This window comes from Gymnodraco acuticeps, unplaced genomic scaffold (assembly GCF_902827175.1).
Source record: "Gymnodraco acuticeps unplaced genomic scaffold, fGymAcu1.1, whole genome shotgun sequence".
NCBI lineage: Eukaryota > Metazoa > Chordata > Actinopteri > Perciformes > Bathydraconidae > Gymnodraco > Gymnodraco acuticeps.
Window position 1 is genome coordinate 1,796,573 of NW_022989843.1, and position 12,255 is coordinate 1,808,827.

Genomic DNA, 12,255 nt, shown 5'->3' on the forward strand with positions numbered 1-12,255 from the left:
CAGTGGTGGTATGAGTTTGGCTTTATGTCAAACACCTGGATAGCTCTCTTGTACAGCTGTTCTATTGGTTTAAGGTTTGTGGCACAAGCAAACGACCAGTTTGTCAAACAGTATTCAATGTGGGATAGAATCATACAGTGGAGGTATGACTTTGCAGCATTGACCGTTAAGAAAGGTCTAATTTGTTTAAAATGTTGCAAGTTGAATGTAATGCTATTGGATACTTTCTTAATATGTTTCTTAAAAATCAAGTTCGATTCCATTATGGCTCCAAGATACTTCAACTGGGGGACTAGTTCTATTTCTGCTCCGTTTAAAAATACATTGGATCCTTCGATTTTGACTGGTCGTTTACTGAACATCATGCATACTGTTTTTTTTGCATTTAACTGTAAGCAAATGTTGTTCAGCCAGTGTTGAACCTTGTCCAAAGCATTTGAGAGACAGGATGAGATAATTTCAGTGTTTTTCCCATGTACAAAGATGACCGCATCATCGGCATACATTTGCACATTCAACTCAGGACATACATTAGGCAAGTCATTAATGTACAGTGAAAAAAGTAACGGTCCAAGAATGGAACCTTGTGGAACCCCAACAGGGTTGACAAGGTAGGGGGATTTGGCTCCGTTGACCAAAACACACTGTTTTCTGTTCGATAAGTAAGACTTAACCCACTGTATTGAATCTGCCGAAAAATTGAAATACGTCAGCTTTGTGCAGGGTTCGTACGGGTGCTTGAAATCCTTGAAAATGCTTGAAATTTGACGTGGTGTTTTCAAGGTTGGGAAAGTGCTTGAATTTTGGGAATGGTGCTTGAAATTGAGATAAAGTGCTTGAAAATGTAAATGCTTTACTTTTACAATAAATTGCTGTCTGACTGAATAGTTCGCTTTTTAGATTAAAAGAAAAGAATTGCTTCGCTTTTACATAAAACAGCTCCGCTGCGGCCTTCCCGCGCTATGCACGCGACCTGCAAGTGTTTGTGTTACGTGTGACCTGGGCATTCTGATGAGAGTGATAGATGACTGTGTGCCAGGAGGTTGCCGTTTCAACGAGCGTTGGCTAGCAGAAGATAAATACAAGCCATGGCTAAGACGAGGGTCAAGCCCACGAGTAGCCTCCTGCAAAGTTTGCAAAAATAACGATGGGAGAGTCTGCGCTGACGAGCCATATGAAAGGTACGCCGTATAGCATTTTAGATTAGGCTAACGTTGCATGTTACGTTTGTTTAAGCTAACGTTAGCTAGCTGAATAGCAAACTCGATTGAGAGATAATATTAATTGCAGGGGACGATCATTTCAGAGGAGCGTACCTATGTTATGTGCGTTACAGTCGCCATCCTGTGGTGTTCAGATGATGAAGCACTCACGGCATTGCGTGTTATAGTCACGAAATATAATCTCTTGATTCGACACAGAGCGATTTTGAAAGCAATGTATTTCTACTGGTAGTCAGTGGCGTAGCGGAGGCCCCCGCACCCCCCGCGGTGCGGGGGAGCCCCGGAGCTTAGGGGGCCCCACCCCCACTGTAGGCTATCCTCTTAGATTTCGTAACGCGGGAACAGGGTGCAGAGGGCGGGGCCCCCCCACTCCCTGCTATGTTGCTACGTCATGTGTACGCTGCCTGTAGTAGTACAACAGTGTATCATTATAATTATTTGCTCATCTGCGATAGGGCTAGCCGGCTGATAACTAATGTTCATTGGCAGGCTGGGCAGCGTTCAAAACAAAGCGGGAAGCATTGCTCATATAAATAACGTTCATTAGTTGCGTTGCCGGTAAACATGAAAAATGAAGCGCCACTACCCAAGCGGTGCTCAGAAAAGCAAAATGAGAGCGAAAGCCGAACAGGAGAGGGCAAAACTACCTAAAATAACGTCATTGTTCCGGCAGGCAGCAAAGGTAGACGTAGACTCTAACGTTACTGCAGATAGACCGCTAGCAACCCCCCCTGGCCCCCGGCCGTCAGCTCCGAGTCCAGGCAGACAGCCCAGCAGCCCCGTTACAGCCGAGCCAGCTAGTCGTGCCTCGCGCTTCGAGACAGGTTAGACATTAGAATAATATAAAGTTTTATTCGCCATAACCAGTATGCTACAGGTTACATTGGAATTGGAATCTAATCCGTTAATTTTTGCAGGTCAGCAAGAAGTCAGCTGTGCCCCCTCCGAGGCCAGTTCAGACATAGGCATAGACAAGGCTGCCCAGCCAGCTAGCCGTGCCCCCACAGACCCCAGCAGCCCCGTTACAGCCGAGCCAGCTAGTCGTGCCTCACGCTTCGAGACAGGTTAGAATAATAGAAAGTTTTATTCGCCAATCGCCATAAACAGTACGAGTCAGTATGCTACAGGTTACATTGGAATTGCAATATAATCCGTTCCTTTTTGCAGGTCAGCAAGAAGTCAGCTGTGCCCCCTCCGAGGCCAGTTCAGACATAGCCAAGGTTGCCCAGCCAGCTAGCCGTGCCCCGACAGTGACAGCAGCTCCCACCCACCCCAGGGACACGTTGGCCAGCGACAACTCTGTGACTGAATACCCTACTGATAGGGGGAAATTCCCTGTAGATTTAGAAGACGATGATGTTAAACGGTACATTCTGAATAACGGGCCATGCAAGCCTGAAGGGCCATTCAAAAGGGATGGGAAGGGAAGGTGCTTTTCAAAAGAGTTCTATAACAAAACATCCAAAATTGGATGTAGAATTCCACGAAAGTGGCTATGTTACTCGCCATCTATGGACCGGGTGTACTGTGAGCAGTGCTGGCTGTTCGGTGACAGACCGTCTGCCCATCACCTCCACCAAGCGTGGAGAATAGGAATAAATGATTGGCAGGGTCTCTCTAAAAAGATTAAGGAACACGAATTCTCTCGCTCTCATTTGGCAGCATGTGTCGTGTATGATACGTGGAAAAATAATCTGACCATTGACGCGCAAATATCATCTGAGTTTAAGAGAGAGGTGGGGTTTTGGACCGAGGTCCTAACCAGAATAACTGATGTTACACTAACACTGGCCTCTCGCAACTCTGCTTTCCGGGGTCACAGAGAGAAAATAGGTGATATAGATAATGGTAATTTCTTATCTACCATAGAACTTATGGCGCGTTATGATCCAGTTCTGCAAAGGCTTATTGAAAGCAAAAAGAAGGTGCACTACCTAAGTCCTCAAACTCAAACGAAATAATTTCATTGCTATCGAAAAAAGTGCAGGACACAATCATTACAGACATACAGAATGCAGAATTCTATTCGATTATAATGGATACTACCCAGGACATTTCAAAAGTAGACCAACTGAGTCAAGTGTTCAGATATGTTACTATAGCAAATGATGAAAATGGAAACCCTACAGAGGTGAAAATAAACTAAAGTTTTTTGGGCTTCCATGCAGTCACAGACCAAACTGCTGCAGGTCTAGAGAGAGAAATTCTCGAATCGATGGAGAGAAAGGGGATACTACTTGGGAAGTGCCGCGGACAAGGATATGACGGGGCTAGCAATATGAGTGGCGTCTACTCCGGTGTACAAAAACGCATAAGGGATAAAGAGCCCAACGCAGTGTACATTCATTGTGCTGCGCACAATTTAAACCTTGTACTCAATGACGCATGCCAAAATATACCTGAGATAAAAGACTTCTACGACACTGTTGAAAGGCTATATGTATTCTTTAGTGGAAGCATCAAACGATGGGAGCTTTTGGAAACACACCTCTCAGTGCCCAAGGCTGGCCAGCCTACACTGAAGAGACTATGCCCGACACGATAGGCATCAAGACAAGACGCCGTCCAATCATTGCGGTTCCGTTATGCTGACATTATGCAAGCGCTAACTAAGATAGACTTGCTCTCCAAAAAAAGCGAGGAACGTGCCGAGGCGACTGGCTTGAAAAAGGCCATGGAGAGCTTTGAGTTTGTTGTAATGACTGTAATACAGGGCAAGGTCCTTGAAACAGTCAACATTGTGTCCCAAGCTCTCCAGCGCAAAGACGTGGACCTCTTACAGGCGACAGCAATGCTTGGTAACGCAACCGATACACTTGCCCAACTCCGAGGAGAGTTTGATGGCTTAAAAGCGCACGCGCAAGACCTGGCATCCTCATGGGGTGTCCACAGTCTCTTCAAAGACAGACGCGCAAGGCGCACAAAGAGGCACTTTTCAGAGCTTTGCGAGGACCAGCGGCTCCAAGACCCAGGGGAGCATTTTAGAGTGGTGGTATTTTACGCAAATATCGATATTGTCGTTGCCCAACTCAAAAATCGATTTGTTGGAATGAGCGAAGTTGCACAGCGATTTTCTTTTCTGCTTCCCCGCGAACTTTTGCGCGCAACAGACAAGGATCTGTCTGAGTCCGCAAGTGCTTTATCAGGCCAGTATAAAGACGACCTGTCAGCCGAGTTTCCTTTCCAGATCCTGTCCCTCCGTAATGCTCTTAGGCCTACTATAAAGAAAATTGAGTGTGGAACAATCAAAGACCTTGCACAAACCCTGCTCATTGAAAATCAGTCCATTTTGCCAAGTATCCCCGATGTTGCCACATCACTGAAATTGTTTTTAACTATACCCGTGACTGTTGCCAGTGCTGAGAGATCTTTCTCAAAACTTAAATTAATAAAGACATATTTGAGGAGCACAATGTCGCAAGAGAGACTGTCTGGGATAGCAGTCCTTAGTATTGAGAGCCGACGCGCGCGCAGTATAGATTTAAAGACTGTTATACAGGACTTTGCGCAGAAGAATGCCAGGAGACGTGCTCGTATAAAATAATAGGCCTACAAAGCAGCTCCTGATTGCATTCTCTTTGTAGCCTATATAGGATGTGTTTTATTTGCTTGTTTTTTGTAGGCTACTTTTCTTTTATACAGAATGTTATGTGAACCGTTCCGTTGTGTGAACTCCAATGATGATAGGCTATAACGTTCTACAATATACCTTCATGTTACAAAAAATACACAGCCACTTGTTTGTATTTGTCAATTATGTTTCAATCAGATGTATATTATTATACAGTTCCTACTGACCTTACTGTTTAAATCAGATGTATATTATACAGAAAGTTCTTACTGACCCTATACTGTTTAAATCAGATGTATCTATACAGAAAGTTCCTACTGACCTATAGGCCTACTGTTTACAAAAGATGCCTGAAAAAATAAACATTTAAAAAAGTGGCCGCGATGTCTATCCCATGTCACTCTATTATTGATTTAGGGGAGGGGGCGGGGCCCCATGGTCCGACCTGCGGGGGAGCCCCGAAATATTGCGCAACGCCACTGCTGGTAGTATGTTTCGTGCCTAAACCAAATGTGACTTGCTCTATCGAAATCAGTCACATTGACCCGAAGGCACATTTTTGTTTGTATTACTGGTCTGGGGGAAGCTCGCGAGTGTGTGTGTGTGCAATTGTTTCCCGGGGAAACACTCACAAGAAACACCGGCTGTTATGCTTGCTGTGATGTTAAGTTACTCAGTTCTCCGCTTGTAATTATGCCGAAGCTTCAAAGTTGTATTTATCATCTGAATTTGCCGAAACAAGTTTAATATTCTGAAAGCCAAGAATTGTTTATTTGAAAACAGATGAAAACAAACTGTCTTTATATAAAATTGAAGTATTATACAAGTAAAACTACATTTTGCTTTAATCCCATGTAATTGTAGAAGAACACAGTCTTCCTTTGAAGATGTATAAGTCAGGTGTCTTGAGTAGTCAAAATTACCTACAAATCATTGTACACATTTGTAAATATTATTTCCCACTTGTTTCCATTGTGAGTCTATTTCTATGCAGCTCTGCGTGATTTTGTGGCTACAATTCAGACTAATACGCTACCAGAGGTGGAATAAGTACTCAGGTATTGTACTTGAGTAAAAGTATAAGTACTCAGATCTTGTAGTGAAATTATAAGTACTCAGATCTTGTACTTAGCAAAAGTAGAAGTACCAGAGTGTAGGAATACTCTGTCACAGTAAAAGTCCTGCATTCAAAATATTCCTCAAGTGAAAGTAGAAAAGTATTCTCATCCAAATATAGTGAAAGACAGTAAAAGTAGTCATTGTGCAGATTGGTCCATTTCAGAATAATATATATGATATGTTTTATAATGATTGATCATGAAAGTGTTCTCAAAGCTGGTAAAGGTGCAGCTAGTTTGAATGACTTTGTATACCTCTGAACTGTAGAGGAGTAGAAGTACACCATGTTCCTCTGAACTGTAGTGGAGTAGAAGTACACCATGTACCTCTGAACTGTAGTGGAGTAGAAGTACACCATGTACCTCTGACTTGTGTTTACTGCCAACCTAAAAGTACCTCAAAAATAGTAATCAATAATGTATTGAAAAGTTATTTGGCTGATTGTTTTATATTGGCTCAGACAGGTTATATGGGACATACAGATGGGTCACTCATTTTGAAATATTAAACTTAGTTTTCTTTTCTTTAATTTTTCATCCTCGTGTAGAATGCTATCACGAAACACACATTTGGTTGTTTATAGCATAAAGAACATCTGATTTAATGTGAGGTAGGGAAATAATCATTTGAGTATGTGTATATAAATATGTAATTTACAACAGCTGTAAGATGCTGGAAAATGCACCTTGAAAATGCTTGAAAAGTGCTTGAATTTCACTTTGGAAAAGGTGTAAGAACCCTGTGTAAGGAGCACTTGGTGGTCAACAGTGTCAAAAGCCTTCCTGAGATCAAGGAAGACAGCACCTACACATGGGCTCGTGTCCAACATACATTTAACCTTTTCCACAAAGACACAGTTAGCTGTCTCAGTGGAGTGGTGAGCACGAAAACCAAACTGCATTGGGTGGAGTGGAGCGAAACCTTTGTCTAAATGTTTGGTGATTAGTTTTGACACGACTGATTGGTTTGTGGAGGTGAGGCCCAAAACCTCTGCAGGGCGTTCATATTGCACTTTAGATCATACTAGCAGTAAACAGCACATTGTGAAAGAATTAAGTGTCTTACTTCGTCACTGACCTAATTTTCTCTCCACACATTGAACCTGTTCTGAATATCTCACTTCCCTTTTTTTCACTTCCCAAAGAGATTACATTTTTAAATCGTATATTCAAAAATAACTAATCAGAACCATTGAAAAGCTTAAGTTCACAGAATGTTTTGCGCTTTTGGTAAAAAAAAGAATGACTGAAACTATTTACAGGTTATCAAAATAGTCAATCAATGTTAATGTGTTTTGCTCCACAGGACGACTCCGTCCCTAATGGCCTGCGAGCGCTGCCTGTCTTCTATGCGTCCACTATTGGAATCAACACTTTCTCCATCTTGTACACTGGAGCCCCAGGTAATGATACTGAGATACTAACTCTGTTCATTTAGTCTGACGCACGTACCATCAAATCAGCTCAAACCTTCAAAAATTCCTTTAAAGTTGTTTCGAGAGTTTGAGAAGATTATAATACTTCAAAACTATTTCAAAATGTTATTTTCTTACATTTTCTTATTGTCTGTCCATTTATTGCAGTGCTTGGGATAGAGATGCTCCCGGTGTGGTCGATCTTTCTAATTACTTTAGCCGGGTCGCTGATCTGTGGAGCTGTGGTCTGGTTTTTGGTCTGTCCCTGGATGAGGAGGAAAATAGCGGGTAGGTGTCTGCGCCTGCTGTGTGTATGTGTGTGCTTGTGTGTGTTCAGTCTTTCTCACGCCATCTAAAAAGCCGGGCACTCTGACCCAGGCCTCACAACGGAGCCTCAGCGCCTGTTTGCCCACTCTGTGCTCCAACACCAAACAAGGGATGCCAGCGGATGTTTTCTCTAGTTGCCTTCTGCCAGAGACACTGAAGGCACCAAAGAAACTCTGTGAACTCTGAGGAGTGCTCCTGTTGCTTTCCTTACACACTTTGGAAATCCTCTAGCTTCATATTTCCTTGGCCTGATGCAGGGGTTCAGATCATGGCCTGGAGCTGGAAAGCTTTCGGAATTATTTCTCTAATGGAAAAATCAGCTTGCAGCACAGCAGACGACACTGTAAAACATGACACAGTAAATAAAACAGTGGAAAGAGCAGCTGCTGGATATAAGCAAGGCAGTCTGTCTTTGAATGTTTTACTTAATGTCATGCAGACAAATAAGAACTCTTGTTTATTTCAACAATCCAAAGACTAAGATCAGTCTGAGTAATACTTCCAAATTAAGACATTATAAATGCTGATATGAAAATATAATATGAGATAGTCTCACAGTTTGACAGACGTTAAACTAAAGAACTAAAGAGCTGCTCTTATTGAGGCAGCAACATTGAGGCTTAAAATAGAACGATTGTTTGTCAAACTTTCCGAGCCTGCACGCGGCCGATCTGTTGCTCAACGTGTTGCGACCTCTGAATGCCGGTGAGGATTATAGGTGATATTATCGCTCCTAATCTGGATATTGCTGCATCCGTCAAACTGAAGCAGGTGGTGGCTGACTTTATGTGTGTGTACTGAGGGGTGTGTGAGGAGTTGTGGGGCATCAGGTCAGTCAGCACTGGGATTAGTCAGGATCAGCTGATGGCTGTACTTGTGTTTGTGGAATGTTGCTGCATAGTTTTCTCAACCAAAATCAGGCAATTTATTATGAATCATTATTGATATTACTTCAGAGTAATGATACACTTTCACTAAAGACGCTTTGGAACAATTTAATTGAAAAAAATGATCTGAGTTTCAACTTGCCAAATTATTGATTCACTTGTGAAACTGTTGAACTGATTTCATCAGACGGCTCTAATTGGAAATAATCCAAAAAAGCTTTACTGTAAAACCTCAGTCTTTACTACCCGCCGTTTGACTTTATAATGTTCCACTTTCATACTGTAAATGATTACCTAGACATATCAAAATAAAACCCTCACATGTTAATACTAGGGCTGTCAAGTTAACGCGTTAATAATTATTTTAACGCGATTAACGCATGTGCATTTTTTGTCCTCGGCCGCCCTGTAGTTTCAGAGCGCATCGAGTTTAAAATACCATATACAATCCAAGCACACTGCTGATGCCGACAGCCCCGCTCCTGCCGCCCGCTTGCGGCAGACCACACTTGAAAGTGTGCGGGGAGACGCCTGGACACGTCTACGAGCAGCAAACTTTCAACAAAGGTCGCTAAATGGGTGGCTACAGCTTGAAGGCCATTTAACATTGTGGAGGACGAGAGGCTGCGTGATATAATTCGGGTCGCATCCAACGACTGCACTTATGAATTGCCTTCCAGAGCCACCACTGTGTCGAAAATACACAACTTGTATGAAGTCCAAAAAGTGAAAGTAGAGGAGGATTTAAGAAAGACTCACCGGAGACTATTGGACTTCACTCAGTAATGACAGTCACCTCGGGATCACAGCGCATTATTTTGACCCACAGTGGGAACTTCAGTGTCATGCTTTGACAGTTATGAAAACAGGGGAGCGGCACACACACACACACACACACACACACACACACACACACAACACACACACACACACACACACACACACACACACACACACACACACACACACACGAGAGAGGTTCCAGGTTGAATTGAGGCGAATATTTGTAATGTTCAGAGGTTGTTGTGTTTAATATTCATGAGCATATCATAATATCATTTTCAAATGATAATAAACAAACATTTGCATAAAGCATATTTGTCCACTCATATGTTGATAAGAGTATTCAAAACTTGAAAAATATCCCTCTAAGGTACATTTAGAACAGATAAAAAATGTGCGATTAATCGCGATTTAACTATGGACAATCATGCGATTAAATATTTTAATCGACTGACAGCCCTAGTTAATACCATTATCGTATTTTAAGAGTTTAATTAGTATACAATGCCCTGTAAACTCTGTTAGCATTTGTAGCGAGCGTTTTCAGTTTTATCCGGTGTTGATAGTATGTCCAACTAAACCCTCCTTTGCTTGATTTCCTCCAGGTGGCCTCAAGAAGGAGCAGGCTCTAGCACGGATCTCTGATGAGAGTCTGGACAAGATCCCGGAAGAGGAGGAGGAGAGCCCCGTGTTTAGGGAGCTCCCAGGGGCCAAGGGCACAGACGAGGCCGTGCTGCCGCTCACTGGGGGGGGCAGTGACCGCGAGTCCATCGGAGACCTCAACAACCTGGCTAATGGAGGCAACATCCTGCCAAACGGCAGGGCGTACGGTAAAACTGAAATAATATTATTTTTCAAAGACAACAATATGTCTTGTGACTTTCGAGAGATATAATTCAATCAATCAATCAAGATAGTTCATCCCTTTTCTTCCTGCAAAATAATATGTATTATTTACATGTCTAGTTCCCTCTCGGTTTCTCTATGTTTAGGGAAACCCGATGTCAATGTGCTGTGATAGTGTATCTCTTAACTTGCAAAAGTTGTGCTTCTACAACAACTTTCAAACTCTTTCTCCTTCAGGCCGGACCAACTCAATGACCAACGGCTGCCTCAAGTCCCCCATCTCTAACGGCAGCTTCACCTTCGATGGCCACATGCGCAGCGATGGCCAAGTTTACCACACAGTGCACAAGGACTCTGGTCTGTACAAAGACCTGCTCCACAAAATCCACGTGGGCCGCATGGACGAAAGCGACCGCTCTGGCTCCAACGCCGGCCCGGCAGACAACAACTACCGCCTGCTGCGGCGCAACAACAGCTACACCTGCTACACCGCGGCTATCTGCGGCATGCCCGTCCAGCCGCTCATTCGCTCAGAGTCACGCGACGACAGCGAGAAGCTGGTGGGAGAAGGAGGCGGCAGGAGCAACAGCGTGTCCTACACCAAGAAGAGGATACGCTACGATAGCTACTCGTCCTACTGCAACGCTGTGGCCGAGGCTGAGATTGAGGCCGAGGAGGGTGGGGTGGAGATGAAGCTGGCCACAGAGCTGGAAGGAGTGGATGAAGATGGGGCTCCCGCTCCGGTGCCTCTGGAGGACTTGGCCGAGGAGGAGGAGAAGGACAGGCCTGAGGTGTACCTGCTTTTCCACTTCCTGCAGATCCTCACCGCCTGCTTCGGCTCTTTTGCCCATGGAGGCAACGATGTCAGGTACTGCCTCCTGCTGCTCACAGGACATACAGCATCCCATACAAACACTGCACTCGTCAAAGCACATCTCCCTTGTAGCAGCTCATCTATTTCAAATCAAAATGTATTAAAAAAACTAAGATATATGTTATCAGTTCCAAAATTCACACATTCTTTTCTCATCTTACAAACAATTCTGCTTCATTCCATATTTGTTGGTGTTTATCCTTTCAAAAACTAAATTGTCACTGATGTTCTGAAAAGTTAGCTTAGCAATTACCGTACCTAAAGGGAGGTCCACACCTGTATGAACAATGTGCTCTAGAAGCAATCTAACAGCACCATTAAAACATTGATATCCCTTTAAACAATATATATAACAACGAGGTCTTCAAGGCTTTAAGACCCTCAATAGAAGCTTTGAATATAAAATAACAATACATGAAATACACCCCACACAAGGCCTTGTGTAGATTATTAACAATAATATTAATTGTCACCAACAAATGGTGTTCCATATTTAACACTAAAATAATCATCTTTTTATTCTCTCACCTTCGCAGTAATGCCATCGGGCCCCTGGTGGCGCTGTGGATGATCTACGATCAGGGGGGTGTGATGCAGGATGCTGCCACCCCCCTCTGGCTGCTGTTTTACGGCGGTATAGGCATCTGCGCCGGCCTGTGGGTGTGGGGCCGTCGCGTCATCCAGACCATGGGAAAAGACCTGACCCCCATCACCCCGTCAAGGTGAGAAAGCCACCACATGGGGGGGGGGGGGGGGGCAGGGGAGTGTCTAGGGCTGTATTTTGTAAATGGGTGAGAAAGAAAGTGTTTATACGGAGGAGGTCAATTTTTCAACTTGTTTCAAAAAGCCTCGACATGCTGACACACACAGGTCCATCCAGTGAAACAGCGTCCTTGGTAAGTGTTTGGTGCACACAGCTCTATTAGAATGCACACACACATTTTAATAAAGTAATTTCATGTCATGGCAGTTCAACAGTTAAATCCACTCTGCTGGCAGCAAATTGCAGCACAATCATGATTAGAGCCCCTGCTCTGTTTCCTCTGGTGCTCCCTGTTATAGGTACAGTAAACTTGGCTGACTAATCAAGGGCGTTTGTTTGAGCATGCACTGATCACCCACTCTCTACTCCCCAAACAGCTGCCACTGCAGGAAAAAGCATTTTTACCACATATGCGTTTTGCAAGTACAATGTTGTACTTACATTATTA

At 43.6% G+C, this 12,255-nt stretch overlaps 1 protein-coding gene across 5 annotated transcripts in view; it reads left to right on the forward strand.

Annotated features, from left to right (window-relative positions):
- Positions 1 to 12,255, forward strand: part of slc20a2 (solute carrier family 20 member 2) — a 63,988-nt gene that overhangs the window by 41,259 nt on the left and 10,474 nt on the right. For all 5 annotated transcript variants that reach the window (XM_034236938.1, XM_034236947.1, XM_034236963.1 and 2 more), the window contains 5 exons: positions 7,219 to 7,315; positions 7,496 to 7,615; positions 9,930 to 10,154; positions 10,408 to 11,038; positions 11,581 to 11,766. In XM_034236938.1, coding sequence (XP_034092829.1) covers positions 7,219 to 7,315; positions 7,496 to 7,615; positions 9,930 to 10,154; positions 10,408 to 11,038; positions 11,581 to 11,766 — 1,259 coding nt within the window. The remainder of the gene's footprint in view (positions 1 to 7,218; positions 7,316 to 7,495; positions 7,616 to 9,929; positions 10,155 to 10,407; positions 11,039 to 11,580; positions 11,767 to 12,255) is intronic.